General features: G+C 44.1%; 1 protein-coding gene across 2 annotated transcripts in view; it reads right to left on the bottom strand.

Annotated features, from left to right (window-relative positions):
* The window catches only part of LIN28B (lin-28 homolog B), a 79,925-nt gene that overhangs the window by 30,294 nt on the left and 24,665 nt on the right, over positions 1–24,966 (bottom strand). For both annotated transcript variants that reach the window (XM_069974780.1, XM_069974779.1), the window contains exon 3: positions 5,458–5,642. In XM_069974780.1, coding sequence (XP_069830881.1) covers positions 5,458–5,642 — 185 coding nt within the window. The remainder of the gene's footprint in view (positions 1–5,457; positions 5,643–24,966) is intronic.

Below are 24,966 nucleotides of genomic sequence, written 5' to 3'. Positions count from 1 at the left end.
TTCTTATACAGTTGATTAGAGATAGAAGACACCAAATACAAACACATCTTGATACAAATATCAATAGTATTAAAATTAGGATGGTAAATCGCCCAATCAATTAGGAATTTTTTTAAATGGCAGGACAGCGCATGAAAAAACTAGACCAGTTGGAACAAAAAATCACGCAAAGAAAGGCTAGGAAACAAAGACTGCAAGAAGACAAGAACAAACAAAACACTACCCATCTTCCACATGCACAAGAAACCAAAACTGATCACTATTACCACTTCCAATCATTATATAACACTTGCTGTAGAACCCAATTGTTTTTAGGACAGGGCCCTGCCACAAACCAGTCTCAACCAATACCCTATCCACATCCTTCCACTGTGTCAGACAGTATACATACTAACTGTTTCTTGCAATCTGAATCACCCCAAAACTTAAAGAGGTACTCCGGGCGGGGGTTATTTTTAGTGTCTCAAGGCAGCTCAGCCATTTAGCGGCTGAGGTGGGACCCCCCTGCGACCGCTGGATAGCTGAGCTGCCTTGAGACGTCACGTCTCAAGCTGCAGCTCACACCAGGAAGCGGCAGTGGAACAGGAGAACGGGGCGGCGCAATCTGGGACCCGCCGATGAAAGCGGTTAGGTACGTGACCGGAGTCCTCTATATCCACCCCTTCCCCGGCCATACAATAAAAATAACCCCACCCCGGAGTAGCCCTTTAAGATGGACTAGATATAACAGCTTTCAACCCCTAGACGACCTAGGACGTACTGGTACTGCCTGGAAGTCTGTCCCCAGACGACCCTGGACGTACCGGTACGTCCTGAGCTATGAAGCGCGCTCCGGAGCGGAGCGCGCTTCATAGCAGGTGGGGCCGGCTGCAATCAGCAGCCGGCACCTCACCGTTAATGACACACTGCAGAGGTCGCGCTGCAGCGTGCCATTAACTCCTTAAACGCCGCGATGGCGGTGCGGCCACGGCGTTTAAGTGTAAGCGTCATCAGCCGCTCAGCCGCGATTGGCTGAGCATAACTGTGCTCAGCCAATCGCGGCTGAGCGCAGTTATGACGCGGTGGAGGGGGGATGGCGGCAGCGATTCGGCGGTCCGAAGATGACGTTTGGCACAAGATGGCGGACGGGCTCGACACGGATAAGGTAATGTATAATGCACCACACTTCCGGGTACACGGGCGGGAGTGGTGGGACACGGGGAAGGGGGCGATTCACAGACATAACATACATTACAAAGTTGTATAACTTTGTAATGTGTGTTATTCTGTGAAAAAAAATTTTGCGCCGCACTACCCCTTTAATAAAAACTAGAGATCATGGCAGAAAAAATGACACCACATACAGCCCCGTAGGTGAAAAAATAAAACTGTTATAAGCGTCACAATAGGCCCATTTTATTAATATTTAATTGCCAAAAAAAAGGATTTCATTAAAAAAATATATATAACATTAGAGAATCTGTATAAACCTGCATATGGTTGTGTTCGGGCTGATCTATAGGATAACAGTATAATGTCACTTTCACCATATAGTGCATTACGTAGACACAGGAACCCCCCAAAGGTTACCATATTGCATTCTTTTTACGATTTCACCTATTTATATCTTCATAAATAATATTTTTGGGGTTCCATCATACATGTTATGGTAAAATGAAAGACGCCATTACAAAGTACAACTATTTCTGTAACAAACAAGTCATTACATGGCCTTGTAGATAGAAAAATGAAAGTGCTAGAGCTCTTAGAAGAGGAGGAGGGAAAAACGAAAGCGCAAAGATCAAAATTTGCGCGGTCCACTGGGTCATTTTGGGCCTGGTCCTTAAAGGGTTAAAAACATTGGTAGAACAAAACAAACAGATAAACTGTAAATTTATTCTAAAAAGACAATTCTAAATATAAAGTCAGAACATTGATCAAGCAACTAAAAGTAAATTTGGAGATTTTTAAAAAAATACAATCTATCGTCCTCATACAGTTGATTATAGATAGAAGACACCAAATACATCCAGTCAATAAGGACAAAGGTTCTAGATATTGCTAAATATAATGCTAAATATTATAAACAATTTCAAGATACCATTACATATACCAAATTAAAACAAGACCTGGAAGATCAATGGAAAGTAATATTCTCAATACAAGAGAGTGCCAGTTTATTGAATACTTGAAGTTGTCTACTGTATCCCCAAGATTCACAAAGATCCCAATAACCTGCCAGGTCACCAATCACATCAGGCACATGTTTACTTATTCCAAATCTTTCTCAATATACAGATAAAATATTACAACCTCTGGTATAAACAATTTGTATTTGAAAGGTACAACCCAAGTCGTGAAAGAAATAGAAAGATTTCTGTGGCCGTTAGATTACATCATGGCCACACTCTATGTTCAACCCATCTATACGGTTATCACACAATATGGGAATTGGGGCTCTAAGTTAAGGCCCTATTACACACACAGATTTATCTGACAGATCATTGAAGCCAAAGCAGAGAACAGGTCATTAATCTATTCCTGGATTTGGCTTCAAGGATCTGTCAGATAAATCTGTGTGTGTAATAGGGCATTTACTACACACCAAATAGTTTTTACACTACAGTCCATCTTCTTCATCCTGTCTCACAAGTATTTTTATTTTGAGGGAGATTTTAACTGTCAAACTGCTGGCACAGACATGGGCACCAGATTTGCATTTAGTTATGCAAATCTCTTTATGGTCCATTGGGAAGATTCTATGATTTCACACAGATTTGGTAAAAATTAACTTTTTTTGAAAAAATGCACATACTGTAGATGACAATCTTAATTTGGAATGGCTCTAGCTTTAAAGTTTGAACAATTTATCTCTCACCCCAATATCAACAAAGTCAATTTAAAGTTGAAAGGAACCAATCAATACGATATGGTTCCCCCCAGTACCTAGAACTACTGTGCAGCTCGCGGCACGTACCGGACGCAGCTGCAGCAGTATCTTTAGTAAGCAGAAAGTTTTAATCTGCCACACGAGGCAGGCAGAGAGGTGGCAACTAGTCATCTGGGTGGGGAGCCGCCCTTGACTAGTCACCACACAGTGCAGGGGTGATCAACAGGCAGAGAGACCACCAATGGGTCTCTCTTCCCAGCCAAAAATGGGTCTTTCCGCCTGTCAATCCCCACACTACACTGTAATGGGCAGAGAGCTGTGACTAGTCACGGATGACTCCCCGCCCAGATGACTATTTGCCGCCCCTCTCTCTGCCTCCTGTGACACAATAAAACTGCTTTTTCTGCTTACTAAAACTACTGCTGCAGCCGTGCTGGAGGGAACCGTATCAGCACAATCTGACTGGTTCCCTTTAACATGACAGCAAGTAAAAGTATTGAATTTCTGGATAAAAAACACTGAAAAAAAAATAAAAAAATCTTATTTTCCAGCTCACATTTTCCCAGATGACTTTTAAACAGCCCTACAAGCCAATTTAAAAGACTTGAGCGTAATTGTATATTGAAAGACCAGTTCATTAGAAAAGCACAATAACTAGCAGAACAATTTAATATAAAGAAATAGTGAGAACCCACAATACAGCAATCCTTTAAAGTGTCACTGTCGTCGTTTACATTTTCTTTGCAGAAATCAATAGTCCAGGCGATTTTAAGAAATTTTGTAATTGGGTTTATTAGCCGAAAAATGCATTTTTATCATGAAAAAGCAGTTTGAAGCTCTCCCCCCGGTCTTCATCATTGTGTATGAAGAGGGGAGGGGTGGAGGGAAATGAGGCACCAAAACAGGACAACTAAGAGTTAATTTACAGCTATATCACCGGCTGACCTCTCTGACCTCTCAATACGGCTTTCATGGAGCTCTTGGCTGTGCAATCATTTGTTCTCTGCTCTCTTCTGCCGACTCATCTTCCTCCTTCCCCCTCTATAGAACAGACAGGGTTGTGTCTGATGCAACAAGTCACAATTTCCTGATATTTTGCAGTGAAAGGAAAAGAGGAGGGAGGGGGGGAACCTGTGAAAAGTCTTTTTGAATGCAGATATAGCATATTTGCCTAATAAACCCAATTACAAAGTTTCTTAAAATCACCTGGACTATTGATTTCTGCGACAAAAACAAAAACAAAAAAAAAACGACAGTGACTCTTTCAAGGGAACAAATCAACTCCCTGAGGGAGAGAAAGTTGGCCCCAGTACTTAACAGTTGCTGGGCACAACTCTCCTACACCGTGCCCTGCTGTCGCTGGCCGGGTGGAAATTTCAAAATTTTGATCTCTAAAAGTCCATCCTGGCGCCCAGTAACTGGGCATAAGGGTGGAGCTGCAGTGACATGTAGTCACGCTGATTCTGCCCTCTTCCCAGCCATTCATGCTTGATTTACAGTCTAAGCGCTGGAAACTTATTGCAAAGCCCAGCTCAGGCATCTAATTAACCAAGAGTGGCTGGGAAAAGGGCGGAGGCAGCGTGATAACATGCCGATGTGGCTCCGACCCAATGCCTAGTGACAGGCGTCGAACAGTTAAAAACAAAGAATTTTAAATTTCTGCCCTGCCAAAGACTGCTGATGCTGTTCCTCGCAGCGGTAAGGTACTGAGACCAAATCACTCTCAATTTACTCTCCCTCAAGGAGGTTCCCTTTAACAAAATTTAACAATAAGACATAGAAAAATCTGTATGGATGGGGAATCCACATATATAGAGATTGCAACAGCAAAAAGGAAAGTAGAAAACATTTTTCAAAAGAATTGGCCACCTTTTTGTAATGAGATGTTAGCTCCCTTATTACCTAAAAAGCCAGCAATTGTGTATACAAAAGCCTCAAATTAGGGCATCAAAACTGCACCGACGGTAAGATGTAAAAACTGCACCAACAGTAAGATGTTCCTCTGCTGACTCTTCTAAAACTCTCGATCCCCAGGTAGTTATCTCACAGGCACTTTTTTTTCTTTCTGACACCGTGCTCATACGTATCTTGAATAGGGACAGAATTTATTGTATTTAACCAATACGGTCATATTGCTTGATTTTTGCCACATCTTTTCTTTTCCTCTAGACAGATCTGATACATACCCACCCCCACTCACTGACTGGTCTTGTCCTTTGTAATTTTATAATTAAACCTGCAAATTCCCTTATCCTATTGTATCCTTGATAAGGATCTATATGGTTGTAACTTTGCGCACTTGTAAAAATCTGCAGTAGAAAAATATGACACCTTACTTTATGGGACCTAATTCCTTTAATGGCTTTCATAAGTGAGGAGACAACTAAAAACAAGGATGCACATGAGGTTAAGTTTAAAATTCTGTCTACAAACGAGTATGCACATTAAGATTAAAAAAAAAAATTACTACTCAATCTAATATCATACATGTAAAGGAGACTGTAGCTGACCTTTATTTATTCATATGATATAAAACCACATCAGGTCAGATTGTTGCCAAGATGTCATCTGATAGTAAATTCTCATACCTATCGCCTTTTGGTTTTCGTTTCTGAATCATCTTTCCCTTGGGTCTTCTTTCACTTCCTATGCAGGGATTCCCTCCTGGGCCGGTTACCCGTAATGACTCAAGGCCTTTGGAAGATTTCTTAAATGTGAATTCAACTGTCTCTCCTTCTTTAAGACTTCTAAAACCGTCCATATAAAGTTTGCTCTGAAAAATAAAAAAAAAGGAAACACAATTACATATTACCTCAACATTTTTTCAGATCCTGTCACATTAGCAAAGATCAAAAACAGATCTGTGTTGCTTTGCAGGTGATGGGGATTACACTACATGCAAAAAGAGGTGGTCCACACTGGGGCTAGTACATGCCCTTAGGTGCTACAACTACTTTTACTTTCAAGTGAACGTACCAGTTCAATATGCATAACATGCTTTTTATATGACCTAATGGGCCCTGTTGTGCTGATTCTGCTGGTGTGGTCCTTTCCCAAATCATCTGCCTGGTTTCCACGATCTTTGCAGTTTTGCAAATATAGAAACAAGGTCGCTGGGTGCACTGGAGACAGGCCCAGGACCCCAGTGCACCGATATGTCCTCCACCCAGGTGATGTGATCCTTCTCTGTTATTTCTGTCCTGCGTTCCTTTTCATGTCCGGCCTGGCTATGCAGCCTGATCTTGATACAGCCAGGGGTTTATTTTCAAACATTAGAGTAGGGTACAAGCATGCGCAGTAGGACTCATACACGCTGGAAAAGTAAGCTGGGACAGAGATAACAGCGAAGGCTTGCATCACTGCCCATCTCCATGTGCATCAAGCGACCTCATTTCCATAAAAAGCAAATCATGAATACACCTACACTTATCAAGGAACACATATTAACTGCACACCCCCCAAAAAATAGACACAAGGGACATTTATCAGACATGGTGTAACTGACATGGTGTAAGTGAAACTGGCTCACTCGCCCCTAGCAACCAATCAGATTCCACCTTTCATTTTCCAAAGAGTCTGTGAAGGTGGAACCTGATTGGTTGCTAGGGGCAACTGAGCCAGTTCTACTTTACACCATGTTTGGATTTGAGCTTTATTCATGATTATCCCTAAAATTGTATAAAAACAATGATAGTGTGGGGTGCACATGTGATCAAGTATTAGTAACAGGTGATTGTCATATACATGATCTCACACTGAGCTGGTATTACAGTATAAGGTTACAAACCCACTTGCCGGATCTGCAGCGAGTCTCCTTGCTGCGTTTTTGCAGGGAGACTCGCTGCAGATCCCGGCCCTATACTTTCAATAGCAGAGAAACTCGCAGCAGGGATGTACATCCCTGCTGCGATTTTGTCTGCAGCCCGCCCCATTAACCCCCTGGCCGCCGGACATTATACATTACCCGGTCCCCGTTCCTGCTTGCTTCGGGGCTCCCGGTGTCTTCACGGCCCGCCCGGCCGGCGGGGCAGCGCACTGATTGGCCGGGCGGAACGTGCCGGGAGCCGCTGAAGCAAGCAGGAGCCGGGATCAGGTAATGTATATCGCCCCCAGCCCCCGGCCGCACGATCGCCCCCAGCCCCGGCCGCACGATCGCCTGCAGCCCTGCAGCCCCCGACCGCACGATCGCCCCCAGCGGGCGATCGTGCAGCCGGGGGCTGCGGGCGATCATGCGGCCGGGGGCTGCAGGCGATCGTGCGGCCGGGGGCTGGGGGCGATCATGCGGCCGGGGGCTGCGGGGCTGGGGGCAATCGTGCGGCCGGGGGCTGCGGGGCTGGGGGCGATCGTGCGGCCGGGGGCGATCGTGCGGCCGGGGGCTGCGGGGCTGGGGGCGATCGTGCGGCTGGGGGCTGGGGGCGATCGGGGCTGCAGGGGGGCGGGCAGGATATACATTACCTGATCCCGCCTCCTGCTTGCTTCAGCGGCTCCCAAAACGTTCCGCCCGGCCAATCAGTGCGCTGCCCCACCGCAGCGCACTGATTGGCCGGGCAGGCCGTGAAGACACCGGGAGCCCCGAAGCAAGCAGGAACGGGGACCGGGTAATGTATAATGTCCGGCGGCCGGGGGGTTAATGGGGCGGGCTGCAGACAAAATCGCAGCAGGGATGTATATCCCTGCTGCGAGTTTCTCTGCTATTGAAAGTGTAGGGCCGGGATCTGCAGCGAGTCTCCCTGCAAAAACGCAGCAAGGAGACTCGCTGCAGATCCGGCAAGTGGGTTTGTAACCTAAACGGGTATTGTAAAATCTCTAAATCAGTGCTTCTCAAACTTTTTCTACTGGAGCCTCTTCCAACAGACAAAATGATGCCTGGGCCTTACCAGACTGACCAAGGGGAAGCTGGGGCCTCACCATCTGTGGTAGAAGTCCATGCAAATATAAAAACTATTGCTCAGTCTACCCTTTTTGTCTGCAGCCCACCCCATTAACCCCCCGGCCGCCGGACATTATACATTACCCGGTCCCCGTTCCTGCTTGCTTCGGGGCTCCCGGTGTCTGCACGGCCCGCCCGGCCAATCAGTGCGCTGCGGCGGGGCAGCGCACTGATTGGCCAGGCGGAACGTGCCGGGAGCCGCTGAAGCAAGCAGGAGCCGGGATCAGGTAATGTATATCGCCCCCGGCCGCACGATCGCCCCCAGCCCCGCAGCCCCCGGCCGCACGATCGCCCCCAGCCCTGCAGCCCCCGACCGCATGATCGCCCCCAGCCCCGCAGCCCCCGGACGCATGATCGCCCGCAGCCCCCGGCCGCACGATCGCCCGCAGCCCCGCAGCCCCCGGCCGCACGATCGCCCCCAGCGGGCGATCGTGCAGTCGGGGGCTGGGGGCTGCGGGCGATCATGCGGCCGGGGGCTGCGGGCGATCATGCGTCCGGGGGCTGCGGGGCTGCAGGCGATCGTGCGGCCGGGGGCTGGGGGCGATCGTGCGGCCGGGGGCTGCGGGGGTGGGGGCGATCGTGCGGCCGGGGGCGATCGTGCGGCCGGGGCTGGGGGCGATCGTGCGGCCGGGGGCTGCAGGCGATCGTGCGGCCGGGGGCTGGGGGCGATCGCGCGGCCGGGGGCTGGGGGCGATCGTGCGGCCGGGGGCTGCGGGCGATCGCGGGGCTGGGGGCGATCGTGGGGCTGGGGGCGATCGTGCGGCCAGGGGCTGGGGGCGATCGGGGCTGCAGGGGGGCGGGCAGGATATACATTACCAGGTCCCCGCTCCTGCTTGCTTCAGCGGCTCCCGGCACGTTCCGCCCGGCCAATCAGTGCGCTGCCCCGCCGCAGCGCACTGATTGGCCGGGCGGAACGTGAAGACACCGGGAGCCCCGAAGCAAGCAGGAACGGGGACCGGGTAATATATAATGTCCGGCGGCCGGGGGGTTAATGGGGCGGGCTGCAGACAAAATCGCAGCAGGGATGTACATCCCTGCTGCGAGTTTCTCTGCTATTAAAAGTGTAGGGCCGGGATCTGCAGCGAGTCTCCCTGCAAAAACGCAGCAAGGAGACTAGCTGCAGATCCGGCAAGTGGGTTTGTAACCTTAAAATATAGAATGTATATAAAATCAAATTAATATACCTTGATATTATATGTCTATTATTTTTGGGTGAAAATACAGGTATTTTGCCTGCAAATCACGGACTCTTAGGTAGATATATGCTTTTATGGGGTTATATGGGGATGAGTGAATTTCCAGTAGTAATGAAGCAAAGCGCTTCGCTCCTTTCTATATTCCGCTCACCAGTCTGCGGGCTTTGAAGTCTGCTCTTTGATGCTCCTACCCAGGTGCTGGGAAAAGATAGATCCCGTCCTGGGAAACTTCTTCCTGTTTCCCAGGACTGGATCCATCCTTTTTCCAGCACCTGGGGAGGAGCGTCATGGAGTGGATCAGACTTCAAAGCCCGCAGCCTGATAAGTGGAATATAGAAAGGAGCGAAGCGCTTTGCTTCATTCCTACTATAAATTCACTTATCCCTATAAAACACCATAAAAGCACGTATCTACCTAAGAGTCCATGATTTGCATGCAAAACACCTATATTTCCACCCCAAAATATTAAATCATATAATATCAAGGTATATTAATTTGATTTTTACTTATGATTATCCCTAAGGCTATGTTCACACTACGTAAAACTACGGCCGTAGTTTTGAGGGGTGGAACATAGCCTTATTTTCATTGGGATCCCGGCCGGAGCGTACACACATCGTATGCGCTCCGGCTGGGATCCCATGCGGCACCGGAAAGAACTGACATGTCAGTTTTCTGCGGCCGGAATTCAGTGAATTCCGGCTGCAGAAAGACCTGTCAGTTCACACAGAGAAGCAAGCAGAGAAACTGTGGGCTATGGGAAGCTCTGATGCGGGCGCGTGCTGATGTGCCCGCATCAGAGCTCCGCGGCCGGAAAAATCACCGGAAAACATGTGTGAACATAGCCTAAAATTGTATAAAAACACCCCACAAAAACAATGATTTAGAGCAGTGCTTCTCAAACTGTGAGGCGGGCCTCACCAGTGAGGCGCCCCCTAGTTGCTGGTGAGGCGCAGCTTGGGAGGCAGTTCTCACAAAAGTGACCATAAGCTGCACAGTCCTTTCCCTGACTCCAACAATCTCTGCTTTAGGAACATTTTTGACTAATTTTGTACTTATTTTATGTTATACAGAGATAAAGAGACAAATGGAGGGTAGACTGAGCAATAGTTTTTATATTTGCATGGACTTCTACCACAGATGGTGAGGCCCCAGCTTCCCCTTGGTCAGTCTGGTAAGGCCCAGGCATCATTTTGTCTGTTGGAAGAGGCTCCAGTAGAAAAAGTTTGAGAAGCACTGATTTAGAGATTTTACAATACCCGTTTAGGTTACAAACCCACTTGCCGGATCTGCAGCGAGTCTCCTTGCTGCGTTTTTGCAGGGAGACTCGCTGCAGATCCCGGCCCTACACTTTCAATAGCAGAGAAACTCGCAGCAGGGATATACATCCCTGCTGCGATTTTGTCTGCAGCCCGCCCCATTAACCCCCCGGCCGCCGGACATTATACATTACCCGGTCCCCGTTCCTGCTTGCTTCGGGGCTCCCGGTGTCTTCACGGCCCGCCCGGCCAATCAGTGCGCTGCGGCGGGGCAGCGCACTAATTGGCCGGGCGGAACGTTTTGGGAGCCGCTGAAGCAAGCAGGAGGCGGGATCAGGTAATGTATATCCTGCCCGCCCCCCTGCAGCCCCGATCGCCCCCAGCCCCCGGCCGCACGATCGCCCCCAGCCCCGCAGCCCCCGGCCGCACGATCGCCCCCAGCCCCGCAGCCCCCGGCCGCACGATCGCCCGCAGCCCCCGGCCGCACGATTGCCCCCAGCCCCGCAGCCCCCGGCCGCATGATCGCCCCCAGCCCCCGGCCGCACGATCGCCTGCAGCCCCCGGCCGCATGATCGCCCGCAGCCCCCGGCTGCACGATCGCCCGCTGGGGGCGATCGTGCGGTCGGGGGCTGCAGGGCTGCAGGCGATCGTGCGGCCGGGGCTGGGGGCGATCGTGCGGCCGGGGGCTGGGGGCGATATACATTACCTGATCCCGGCTCCTGCTTGCTTCAGCGGCTCCCGGCACGTTCCGCCCGGCCAATCAGTGCGCTGCCCCGCCGGCCGGGCGGGCCGTGAAGACACCGGGAGCCCCGAAGCAAGCAGGAACGGGGACCGGGTAATGTATAATGTCCGGCGGCCAGGGGGTTAATGGGGCGGGCTGCAGACAAAATCGCAGCAGGGATGTACATCCCTGCTGCGAGTTTCTCTGCTATTGAAAGTATAGGGCCGGGATCTGCAGCGAGTCTCCCTGCAAAAACGCAGCAAGGAGACTCGCTGCAGATCCGGCAAGTGGGTTGTAACCTAAATAAATTACATAAAATAAATGCTTTAAATGGTCGTATTCTGACCCCAATAATTTACACGTCTGCGGAGCTGTGTGCAGGCTCATTTTTGCACTGTGATGTGTAGTTTTTATTAGTAACCATTTCGGTGTAGATAAAACTTTTTGAGTACTTTTTATTCAGTTTTTTTTTTTTTTAAGATTAGTTACAAGACAAGAAAAACAAAAATGCTGAGCTTCTCACATAGTGATAATACAGATATTGAAGGAAACCAAGAAAAATACACCATGTTAACGCATGAGGTCGTCTCCAGCCACAACTATACAAGCTCACAAATCAGTATAAACCCTAAGGACCCTTTCAGACAACTGTTAGCAGGGATACTCAAGCTGCTCACTGGATGAAGGGCACCTACACATATATCAAGGGCCAAACATAGTTCAAAGTGCTGGTTGCCTGTAAACCAACTTGTTAGAAACAGAAAACTTTCAGCAGAAAAAAAAACACCTGGTCCAACTAGCCTGTCCATATATTATTTCCTTTATTTTTGTCTTCAGGTAGATATACCATAGGTTTATCCCAGCATGTTTAAATCCAGTTCCTATGAATTTACAAAGCACATCTGCTTAAAGTTTGTTCCACGCAAACCTAATATTTTTGCATGTTATTCCCCTCTTCTTCGAAGTAGCAACCACTGCCGTCATATATTTTCCTTTTGGAAAGAACCCAACGGCCTTTACAAATTTTTAATGAATTTTTTATGAAATTTTGAAGAAATCATAGAAATGCAGACAATTGGTTCCACACCCCAAAAATTATTATTTTTTTTATTCTGAATACTAGGTAAAACAAATGAAGATTTAGAAACTGCATAATATGTCATATTATAAGTTACTGTAGAGTATAGCAATCAACATGTGGAGTATAATATATAGTAAATGCATAAACCTGAAAGATGTAGGCACAGTATAGCAGCACGCTCTGTCCAGGGAGAGAGGGGTTACAGCTATGAAGAGATTACCTCCACAGTCCTGTCCCCTGAAGCAAGCCCCAGTCTGAAGTGGATCTGCTATGATATGTAAGGTGAGGAAGATTTTCCTGGGTCGGAGTACAGTGCTACAGACCCCGCTATGCAGACCATACCCCTCCCCCACTCGCCTTCCCACCCAGTACAGTGAGCTCTTAAACCAAAGCAATGCTCTTAAACCAAGTCACAATTTTGAAAAACTGTAAGCTCTTAAACCAAAACACTCTTAATTCAAGTTACTCTTAAACCAAAGTATCACTGTATGTATATATATATATATATATATATATGTGTGTAAAAAAGGACGCAGCACTCAATAAGTGAAGCGGGTGCCTGCTGTAAAACCGGGAATCACTCGGTGTAAAGATATCCAAGAAAAAAGAAAAAAGAAAATTACTGCAGCACTCCAAAAGTAGTGAAAAAATAAAGCGGTGATTTATTCAATCCATGTACAGGCTAGTGCGACGTTTCAGTCTTACCAACTATACTTTCACACACACATTATATATATATATATATATATATATATATATATATATATATATATATATATATATTTACCTTTCTTGCCTCTGCACCACTGCTACAACTAATGGTCTCAACTACTACTACTTCTCTACTAATGATCTCAATCTTATGACATTGTACATTGTGTATTTAAACATGAAAACATGTTAAACATGAAAGGCTTTTCTGCAATCCAACATCCACTGCACCACTATCATTCACCATAGTCAAAGAAATAAATTTGATTATTTTGACATGATCTGCCCTCAGTAAAGCCATGCTGTCTTTGGTCCAACAATTTGTTGTTTCTTGTAGTTACTGGGCTTTCCTTGTCACAGTCACACAAATCTATACCTGATGCAGGTAGAGTCCGACAGCATCCAAAGTAGAGTTTCAAGGCTTTATTAGCATTGGCGTGCATCCCTGTGGTTTTTACCACCCTCCTGAACTTTACTCCAACGGTGCTGTTGGACCCTGCACAGTGACAAATCTATACCTGGTTATATTCCTGCTGTCAACACATTAACTTCACATTACAACTTATTGACTGATATATCCCACCCAATGACAGTCACCACTGTCATGAGATACTCATTGTTATTAACTTAAATTTTTGGGGTGGGGGGATAGAAAGTGCGTTCTGCATTCAGAACATTACCATGGAAACCTACAATATGGCAATGATGTCACAGATTTACCTCAAATTGGCAAGAGTAGGATGCAGAAGTCATGAGATCACTATTTTCAAAAAAATGTATATATATATATATATATATATATATATATATATATATATATATATATATATATACACACACACACATAAAAATGCAACCAAAATCTTCTGATGTACCTTAACCCCTTTACGACCCATGACGTATCTCATATATCACAGCGTCGTTAGGGGAGTTCAGAGAGGGACCAAGCCGCGACCCCCCTCTGAACCGCCGCATCTGCTAATAAGAGCATTTAAATGCAGCTGTCAGACATAACAGCTGCATTTAAATGCCCTGCGGTGCCTATCTGTAGTGGTGGGGGATCCCCCCTCCTTCTCTTTACCCGGCCAGGTCTCAGCGTAAGAATGACGCTGATCCAAGCTTGGTATTCTATGTATCTGTTCTGCAGCAGACCAGAGTAATAGAGCACCGATCTAATAGGTCGGTGCTCTATTATATACACAGCATTGATGTCAATGGGAGATTAGTGCTGTGTTTATAGAAGTCCCCCCAGGGGGCTTCTTATTAATGTGAATGTTTAAAATAAATGTTTCTATTAATAAAAAATCCTCTCTCCTAAGTCTAAATCACCCCCCTTTTCTCATTTAATAAATAAAAATCATTAAATAAATAAACATATTAGGTATCGCCGTGTGCGTAATTGCCTGAACTAGTAAATTTTCACATTCCTGATCTCGCATGGTAATTGGCGAAAGTGCAAAAACCCACCAAAGTGTAAAATCGCATTCAATCGCATTAAATCCAGCAAAATTGTAATAAATAAGTGATCTAAGAGGCGCATATATGCAAACAAGGTATCGATAGATAGAAAGAACACATCACGGCCCAAAAAGTGAAACCTCACACAGCCCCACAGACCAAAGGATAACAGCGTTATAAGGATGGGAATAGAGCAAAATAAGAAATATTTAGTTTTTTTTAAAAGATCTTAATTTTTTAAAAGCTGTCAAATAAAATAAAAGCTACATATCATTGTAATCGTACTGACATGAGGAACATATATCACATGACCCCCCCCCCCCGTTAAATAAAATTAGTGACGCAAAAAATAAGGGCCCATGTGGGTCGTCTGTAGGTGAAAAAATACAAGTGCTATGGCCTTTTAAACACAAGGAAGAAAAAACGAAAGTGCAAAAATGAAAATTGGCTCAGACCTTAAGGGGTTAGTAGCAAACCAAAGAAATTTATGATATAAAGAATTAATATTGATGTGATAATATGCATTTTGTAGATCCACTGTGGACATTAGAATATAAGATGGTTTTCACTACAGATGAGCGAAATGCTCATCTAAACGAAGCGCTTCCTTTGATCTGCGGCCAGCCTTTCAACGCTGCTCTGCTCCCTGCCCTCCTTAACCATTATAAAGATATGTAAAAAAAATAATAAAAATAAAATAAACATATTATATATCGAAGCGTGCAGAATTGTCTGAACTATTAAACATTACAATCTTTTTCCTGCACTGTGAATGGCGTAAAGGAAAAGAAGGGAAAAAATACCACAATTGCCTATTTTGTATTGTATATCAGAAAAAAAAAAAAAAAAAAAAGCACCCACAGTTTTCTAGAGATAGAAGAGCAAAACAATAGCCCCCAACCAGCCCTGTATGTGCAAAAATAAAAGCTTTATGGCTTTTAGAAGGCAAGGAGAAGAACACTGCTTCATTGTGACATGGACATCCGTGCATCAATGGCCTTGGTCATGCAGGGGTTAAGAACTGACACAGTGCCTTTTAGTGACACCTCAGTCCCTGACAGCAACTGTAGAGAGCAGTAGCAAATCCCCACAGAAAACCTCTCCTGCTCTCAGATACACCGGAGATACACTACTTCCTGCAGGACATACAGCAGTTAATAAGTACTGGAAGACCTGAGGTTTTGTAATAGAAGTAAATTATAGATCTCTGGCACCAACTGATTTGAAATATATATATTTTTTTGCTGGAGTACCCCTTTAAGTCCACTCATATCACTGTAAGCCTGACGAATTAGTTAATATACATATAGACAGTAAATTAAATTAAAATAAAAAAACACACACCAACAGATATCTTTACACAGCAAATGCTAGCTGCTTTTCCCAAATACATAAGCTGTAAAATGTGAGACTACATTAAAACAATAACAATATCTTGTTTCACTTCATGTTCATATCCAGTAAGATCCATCACAAAAGTGTACAGTGATATCAAGTGGCATTAAATTATTTAAGCAAGACCATAGAATATTTTTTTCCACTGGTCTCAAGTTTATCTACGAACAGTAACTTTAGACAACATCCTGAACATGTTAGCAACATGGTGAAACATAATAAACTTATTACTACTACATGCTAACACTTCAAATACCAGGGAAAAATGTAAAAAGGCTTACTATTTAAAATTAACCTGTGTTTTCCTGAACTACATATTAAATTCTTTGGTCATTTTTAAAAGGAAAATAAATGTAAAACTTGTCGGTTTCCATATATTTTGCACTCTACTATACTATATATTTTGCACCAATCTACTAACATTGTCCCCTTATCCTTCTTAAGTTCACACAACATCAAAAATAGAGAAAAGGCATCCGATTTGGAAATTTAAAATAGCGTCTGTCATTGCCGTGATTTAACTGACTGCAATGGCAATGCATTGAAGTCAATGGGAAGACGGACGTCCAATGCACACAATGTATTGAATAATGGACGTTTTTACTGCGGACGTCAAAATAATGAACACGATCATTATTTTCGGACGTCTTTTGCAAACAGCGGATGTTTTTTATTACTTGTTCACACAGTTTTTCTTTTGTCACCGTTCTTTCTCTGTTTTTACTATTAAATTCTATGGACTTTTCAATTAAGACACACCCAAAGGCCAATTAGTAATCCCAAAGTAAGATAACGTACCAACAGCCGTCATTGCATTAAGGGGAGGCCAGACTCAAAATGACGGACGTCATTTTAAACATAGCTGAAAAAAGGTTGATCCCCACTAACGATGAGCGTATTTACAGTAGGAACGATGGAAGTGTGCTCTACTCTGTGCCGCTCTTCCCCAGGTGCTGGAAAAAAGATGGATCCAGTCCTGGGAAACTGGGAGAAGTTTCCCAGGATAAGATCCATCTTTTCCCAACACCTGGGGAGGAGTGGCGCACACTTTAAAGCCTTGCAGACTAATGAGCAGAATGCCGGTAAGAACAAAGTGCTTTGCTTCGTTCCTATTGTAAATTTATTTGTCTCTAATCCCCGCACATCAGTAGGGACAAGAAAGAGAGGTTAAAAGTCTCCTCCTCATACTGCTCCTGCATTTAAAAAAACTATAAAAACCTATAATTATTACTAGTAATTAATTCTATTTTCTCAAGTCGTCCTCCATGACAGCACTATTGGAGAATACAAAATATCCACATAAGGGAGAGACTACTGCTTGAAGCTCTTTCCTTAACCTGAGAAAAGCCCTAAGAACATCAAAAAGTATGGAACGCCTGCTCCTTGGAATTAGCTAAATTCTGACAGGTGGAGGACAATACATTATCCTGAGACATGTGGAGTAAGGATGGTCCGGACCTGCCGTATGAACCCGAACGCTCGGCATCAGATTCCCGCTATCTGGCTGCTCCGTGCAGCGGGTGGATACAGCGGGAGGACCGCCTGAAAAACTGGGATACAGCCTATGGCTATGGCTGTATCCCAGTTTTCCAGGCGGTTCTCCCGCTGTATCCACCCTCTCCACGAAGGTGGAAGACAGCGGGAATCATTGCCGAGAGTTCGGGTTCGTACGAACCTTGGCAGGTTCGGACCATCCCTAATGTGGAGTTCCAAAAAAACTTAAAAAAAGCATGAAGGGTCTGAATTCAAGATGATCCTGTCATAAAAGTCTTCAGGTATGGATCTCCAATGGATAAGGCTTGAAGTTCTCCAACTCTTCTAGCTGTGGTAAATGTGACCCCGATGTCAGGAATGAAGAGAGGCTCAAGAGGAGACAGACAGGCCATAAAGTACCAGATTAAGGTCCTAAGAAGGCAGAAGGTTGGAAACCATGGGATGAAAGGACCTAATGATTTGACAGCCGCATTTGCAATGCCTTAACATGGCATGAAAATTTGAGTGTCCGGGCTGCACGAATGATCCTTCTATCGTTCGTGCAGACCTGGACACCGACAGCACAGATATGTATACTATATATCTGTACTCTCAGTTTCAAGATGACAAGCAGCAGTGCATACCTACCATCCGCACTGCTTGCGATCTGGCATCCAGGTCTCCAGTCTTCCAGACTCTGACTGTATCTTCAGGCCCCACCTCTTCTGGCTGTCAATCAACCTGGAGGCAAAGGGGCTTTAAAGCATCATTGTTGTTATAACTTTCCAAATCTAAATCAAAAGTAGATGTGATATAAAGCAAGTTTTCAATTTACATTCATTATTAATTTTTTAGTTATCATAGGATACTCTTCCTGTTTTCTAAATCTTTGTTTTCTCAAAAACAGGAAATAGTCAGAAAACAGGAAGTCCTGTGTATCTCAGGCCATCTGAGCGCTCACAGAGAAGGCAGACATGTGATTCATGGACATGTTGAGCCATGACTCTCTGTACTGGCCGGAACTCCTGTGTTTAGTCTGTTTTTTCAACCAGCACAAGTCAGAAAATCTGCGTTCACGAGACAGGACCTGGGTTTCTGGTTATTTTTCAGCATGATAACAAAAAAAAAAAATAATGAATGTATATTGCAAACTTGCTTTATATCACATCTACTGTTGATTTAGATTTTGCAAGTTATAACGACAGTGACACTTTAATATACAGCCAGAGTCCACAAGACTGGAGACCCAGGTGCCATATCACAAGCAGTGCGGATGGTTAGTATGCCCAGCTCAGAAATGGTGGTCTGCTGTTATATCCTATGTGTGCTCAGCAGTAAGTTACGCATTTGGACATGTTAGCTGGAGGAACAGCTTTGTATTTCAGCTGTAATATGCTTGGCTGTGCACCACTTGGTCATCAAAACAATTCTTGACATCCTTCTTTCGACTCCTTATGTTGGCTTATTTACATCCACAGGATTCCCCTTTTCAGACAAAGCAGCTCTCTAATAAAGTTGCCAGTGACTGTGTTGTTTACACTACTTGCATTAGTACTCAGGGGGAGATTTATCAAACTGTTGTAAAGTAGAACTGTCTTAGTTGCCCCTAGCAACCAAACAGATTCCACTTTTCATTCCTCTCTGATTCTTTGAAAAATGAAAGGTAGAATCCGATTGGTTGCTAGGGGCAACTAAGACAATTCTGCTTTACACCATGTATGATAAATCCCCCCCTTAGTGTCTCTAATATAAAGACAGGTGCAATATAAAATAAGTGCAAGGTTTTACCCCTCCATAAGATTAACAACTAATGATGCAGGCAGAGACTGGCCGTTCCGTGACCTGGACGGGTCACAGAACGGCCGGTATGATACAGAGTGTGAACATAGCTTAAGAATACTTGATAAATATCCCCTAAAGTCCTTGTATGACTATTTGACTGAAAAATAAAGTTACAGCTCTCGAAAGATGACAAGCCCTGACATAGTTTGTCTGGGCTGCAAGATCCTGCACCTATACACTAACTTTGCAGCACTGCCACAGGGAAAGTTAGTGCGCATGCATGGGAAGACAATGTCTATAGGAAAGTTGGCGTTCCAGAAGCAGCTGCTGGCTGGCCCCTGTTACACCAAAGTGGCTAATTAGCTCATTTTAAAGGGGTTATCCAGCTCTACAAAAACAATTGCCACTTTTCCCCCTACTCTTGTCTCCAGTTCAGGTGCGGTTTGTAATTAAGCTCCATTTACTTCAATGGAACTGAGTTTCAAAACCCCACCCAAACTGGAGACAACAGTAGGGGGAAGGTGGCCATGTTTTTGTAGTGCTGGATAACCCCTTTAAGTGGATTTCTTGGCAACAGGAGAATTGTATTTTATAAGACAGGTACAGTCAGATCGGAAGTCATACAGCCAATTTGAGTGGGATTAGCCACCAATCTAATGTGCATGGCAGCCCCCCACTTCTTCAATGTTAAGATGCTGGCTTTAGTAAAATAAAGATCTTAAATATGTGTGGGAATTTTTCCTTAGATCCCAAAGAGAAATCGGTTTACACTGGCAACACCTTTTCCAAATTTCTCGTTCGGAGGGGGCATGGTTGAGCTCTGATTTATATTAGCTACTTTTTTTGCCAGATTTATCAGATTTTTTTTATTGTGCGCAAAATATATTGCAAAGCAGTACTCCAACCCTGGAGTAATTTGTTAGCTTTTTGCAAAAAAAATAAAGTAAAAATTGCTAAATATTTATAAAGGCTGGGCTCCTAATGATAATTTTTGCACATGGATCAGAGTTTGAAAAGTGCGCTAGTGAAAAAAAAAGAGTTGTGGTAATGATACATAACTACATTTAGTTTCCAAGCCAAAATCAGAAGTGGATCCAGACAGAAGGTAACAATATAAAGTTAAGACTGAAACCTCTTTTTTTTATATTCACCCCCTATCTGAAATCTGCCACATAAATGCATGTTGTGCGATTCCAGTCTAAAGTAATTGCCTAAAAGGGAGAATGAAGCCACTCTAGCTATTAAATAATCATTAGAGATGAGCGAACCGGGTTCGGGTTGATCTGAACCCGAACGTTCGGTATTTGATTAGCTGGGGCTGCTGAACTTGGATAAAGCTCTAAGGTTGTCTGGAAAACATGGATACAGCCAATGACTATATCCATGATTTCCACATAGCCTTAGGGCTTTATCCAAGTTCAGCCGAAAGTTCGGGTTCGAGTCGAGTCGAGGTTCGCTCATCTCTAATAATCATCATGAAGACCGAGTTTTGTCATGCCTTGATGTAATACATGCTTGCATTGAGTCCATCACAGTAGAAACAATTTTTTTTTGCAGCAGCATCTTTCTGCTCTGGCGTTACAGACATCTGTATGGAACAACTACATTTATTAGACACTGAAGTAGTTGCAGGTTACTCTTTATCATCACTGCAGGGGGAAAAAAACAGTCTACCACAGAGACAGCGTCTCTTTTCTGGGGTTTCAAAAAGCAAATCTCTGAGATCACCTGAGAGCTGGGAGTGGCTTGTCCCCCAGATGGGACAGAGCACTTTAAAAAGTGGCCAATTATGGGTAACCAGATCCTGAATTAGAGATGTTCATTTCAGAAACACACATAAAATTATGCAGACTGAAAGGGATGTAAAAATCCCTCAAAGAACACAGATGTTTATTTCCTTCTGTTGTCTTGCATAAACATCCAGAAAGCACATGCCAGGTTTAAATAAAGTGGTGGGGTTTCAAAATGGTCTTTGATAGTGTTATGTTAAACATGTTTTTAAATATTTTTTGGCTTTTATTTTGCATTTTCCTTGTCACACAGTAAAAAAAATAAATCTGAAATACTGCTGTTTTCAATCTGACCAACAAGCCTTATTAGGCCATATTCACATGGCCTAATAAGGCCAGATGACCTTTAGCACCACAAAGTTCTGATGCGGGCGTATCCGTGCGTGCCCGCATCAGAACTCCCCACTACACACTATGGAGCGTGCGGCCGGAGCTGCTCGCTCCATAGTGTGCATTGACAGGGTTTTCTGCAGGCACTATTCAATCAATAGCGGCTGCAGAAAACTGACATGTCAGTTGTTTGCGGCGCCGCTAGAGATCCCGACCGGAGCCTATACTATGTGTTTATGCTACAGCCGAGATTCCATAGACGGCAAGGTAACGTATATTTTCGTATTAATCACGGCCGTTGTTGCAATCGGCAACAATGGCTGTACTTTTACGAAAATATACGCTATGTGAACATGGCCTAAGGCTGCATTTCACACGGTCCGTTTTTTTCCCCCACAGATCCGCAATCCATTCCATAAAAAAATAGGACATGTCACAACTCGGACGAGATTATGGCACAGATTCCCCCATAGAAGTCTATGAGATCTTGTTTTCCACAGATCTGTGTATATCTGTGCAATATGTGAAAAACACGGATTTGATGTAATTAGTGTAATTTAAAAAGCTTTAAACGGATCCTTGAAACATGAATACGGATGTAAAGCGGATACAAAATGGATGAAACACAGATCATGGAGGTAGATAGCTGACTTCATCCATGGGCCTTGAAAATCACTGAACGTGTGAATGCAGCCTTTGGCCATGTTCACGCAACGTAAGTTAAAGGACAAGTGCCATGAAAACCTTTTTCCCAGTAATTGAAGCACATTACAAAGTAATATAACTGTGTAATGTGCTTCAATCACCTATCTGCCTCCCTTCCCTGTCTTTTCCCCCCTCCACCCCCCACCAGGAAGTGTCCTGACTCACACAGACCTTATTACTGTCTTCTCTAGTGACATGACTCCTTCACTGAGTCCACGGCAGCAGGAGAGAGGGTATGAGGGGAGGGGGGAGCTGCCTAAGTGCCGGAGTCAGTCTGAGGGAAGATAAGCAAGTGAGATGTGACAAGTGATGGCTTGCAGTTGTTCAGCCAATCGGAGGTGAGCAAGCTGAGTCACCTGACAAGGCAGGGGAGGGGGGAGGCTAGTGTAACAGGAGAAGGAGCTGAGAGAAGAGCTTGGTGACGGTGATGACAGTAATCAGGTCTGTGTGAGTCAGGACACTTCCTGGTGGGGGGTGGAGGGGGGAAAAGACAGGGAGGGGAGGCAGATAGGTGATTGAAGCATATTACACAGTTATATAACTTTGTAATGTGCTTCAATTACTGGGAAAAAGTTTTTCATGGCACTTGTCCTTTAAAGGGGTTGTCCAGAACCACAAAAACATGGCCACTTTCTTTCAGAAACAGCCCCACTCTTGTGTCCAGCTTGGACGGGGTTTTGCTGCTCAGTTCCATTGAGAGGAATAGAGCTTAATAGCAAACTGCACCTAAACTGGAGACAAGAGTCGTTTTGTCTCTGAAAGAAAGTCGCCATGTTTTTGTAGCACTGGATAACCCCTTTAACCCTTTGAGGACCAGGCCCAAAATGACCCAGTGGACCGCGTAAATTTTAAACTTTGCGCTTTCGTTTTTCCCTCCTCTTCTTCTAAGAGCTCTAGCACTTTCAGTTTTCTATCTACAGGCCATGTAATGGCTTGTTTGTTACAGGAATAGTTGTACTTTGTAATGGCGTCTTTCATTTTACCATAACATGTATGACGGAACCCCAAATATATTATTTAGAAAGATATAAATAGGTGAAATCGTAAAAAAGAATGCAATATGGTAACGTTTGGGGGGTTCCTGTGTCTACGTAATGCACTATATGGTAACAGCGACATGATACCATTATTCTATAGGTCAGTCCGAACACAACCATATGCAGGTTTACACAGATTCTCTTCTATTATGTATATTTTTTTAATGAAATCCTTTTTTTTTGGCAATTAATTATTAATAAAATGGGCCTATTGTAATGCTTATAGTGCTTTTATTTTTACACCTACAGGGCTGTACGGGGTGTCATTTTTTCCACCATGATCTCTAGTTTTTATTAATACCATATTCGTGAAGATCGGAAGTTTTGATCACTTTTTATAATTTTTTTTTTATAGATAATGTAACATAAAATTGGTAATCCGCGCACTTTTTTCCTTTTTTTCGTCTACGCCGTTCGCAATGACGCTTGTTATATTAATAGATCGGACAATTATGCACGCTACGGTATATTATATGTTTATTTATTTTTATATGTTTTATTTATATAATGGGAAAGGGGGGTGATTTAAACTTTTATTGGGGGAGGGGTTTTGGGGTAGTGTGTTAGTGATTTAAACTTTTTTTTTTTTTATACATTTTAAGTCCCTTTGAGGGACTTGTACATACATTACTTTGATTTTCATCACTGATCACTGGCATAGGCATAGCATTGATCAGTGTTATCGGCGATCTGCTCATAGAGCCTGCCTGTGCAGGCACAGTGACCAGAGCGCCGATCGGACCGCACGGAGGCAGGTGAGAGACCTCCGGTGGTCCGTTTTAACGATCGGGACCCCCGCAGTAACCCGATCCGTAAGTGACAGGGGACTTAGGCTGCATTCACACGTTCAGTGTTTTTTCTGGTCCGTAATTGAGGTCTGCTAGCTACCTCCATGATCTGTGCAAAACCATCAGTGTTGTCATCAGATTTGTTTAAAGCTTTTTAAATTACACTGATTACATCACATTCATGTTTTTTATGGATGAACATGGATGTCACACCTGTGTACATCCATGAAAAAGACAGATCTTATTGATTTATCTGAGAAATCCTTTCCATGCTTCCGTTCCGAGTTATGACATGTCCTATTTTTAAACGGAACAGATTGGAGTTCCGTGAAAACACTGAACATGCGAATAGCCCAATACATAGCAATGGGCTATAAATTTGTCCCTGTGCATGGACCCGTGCGCACGGACAACTTCACGGAACGTGTGAATGCAGCTTTAGGCTATGTTCCCACACAGTATTTTTGCTCAGTATTTTGGTCAGTATTTTTCAACCAAAACCAGAAGTGGGTTGAAAACACAGAAAGGCTATGTTCACACACTGTGGAAATTAAGTGGATGCCGCCCTTTAATGGCAAATAATTGCCGTTATTTTAAAACTACGGCCATTGTTTAAAATAACGGCAATTATTTGCCATTAAATGGCGGCATCCATTTAATTTCCAAAGTGTGTGAACAGAGCCTTTCTGTGTTTTCAACCAACTACTGGTTTTGGTTGCAAAATACTGAGCAAAAATACTGTGTAGGAACATAGCCTAAGGCTGATGCTTCCTGTTCTGTAGAAACCACTCTTCAGCAGTCATCTATTTATCATCACAGGCAAGTTAGATGCATCTATAATCATGAACAGGATATAAAATACAATCCACAATTATAAATAATTATAAAATAAAAAGACGTATATGTATCCATATTTGCTATTAAAAAATTACAATTCAGACGATATATATCCCCTTTTACCTTTATAGCCCAGCATGGACATGCCACTAACTGGTCACAGATAAAGCAGGTAATAAGGATATGCTAAAAATTCTATTTTCTTTACTGTACTATCATTAACAGAGAACAGTACAGAAAGAGGAAGCTAAATGCCATCAGTCTGTGACCATCTGATAGTATTTAACTTCCTGCCACTAGTGGGGGGGAGGGGGAAGTGGGCTGCCATAAACCTTTCTACATGACAGTGCAATAATTAGTTTTACGGGGGGGCCTACAAAAATTGAGATCAAATGGAGTGCACTTGTGTTCGCTTGATGACATGGTTACTAAAAAAAAAACAGGGGATGGACATAAGTAAACTTTCCAAATCACAGGGTTCCACTAAGAATAGTAAAGTCATAGAAAATAAAATAAAATAAAATTGGTCAGCCATTGTTAAAACAAAAAACAATTGGACCCAAACAAGTCGCCAGTGATGCATTTTTTTTTCCTTTAAATGGTT

This window comes from Dendropsophus ebraccatus, chromosome 6 (genome assembly GCF_027789765.1).
Source record: "Dendropsophus ebraccatus isolate aDenEbr1 chromosome 6, aDenEbr1.pat, whole genome shotgun sequence".
NCBI lineage: Eukaryota > Metazoa > Chordata > Amphibia > Anura > Hylidae > Dendropsophus > Dendropsophus ebraccatus.
The sequence above is the reverse complement of the archived record's forward strand: the minus strand, read 5'-3'. Positions and strand labels throughout refer to the sequence as shown.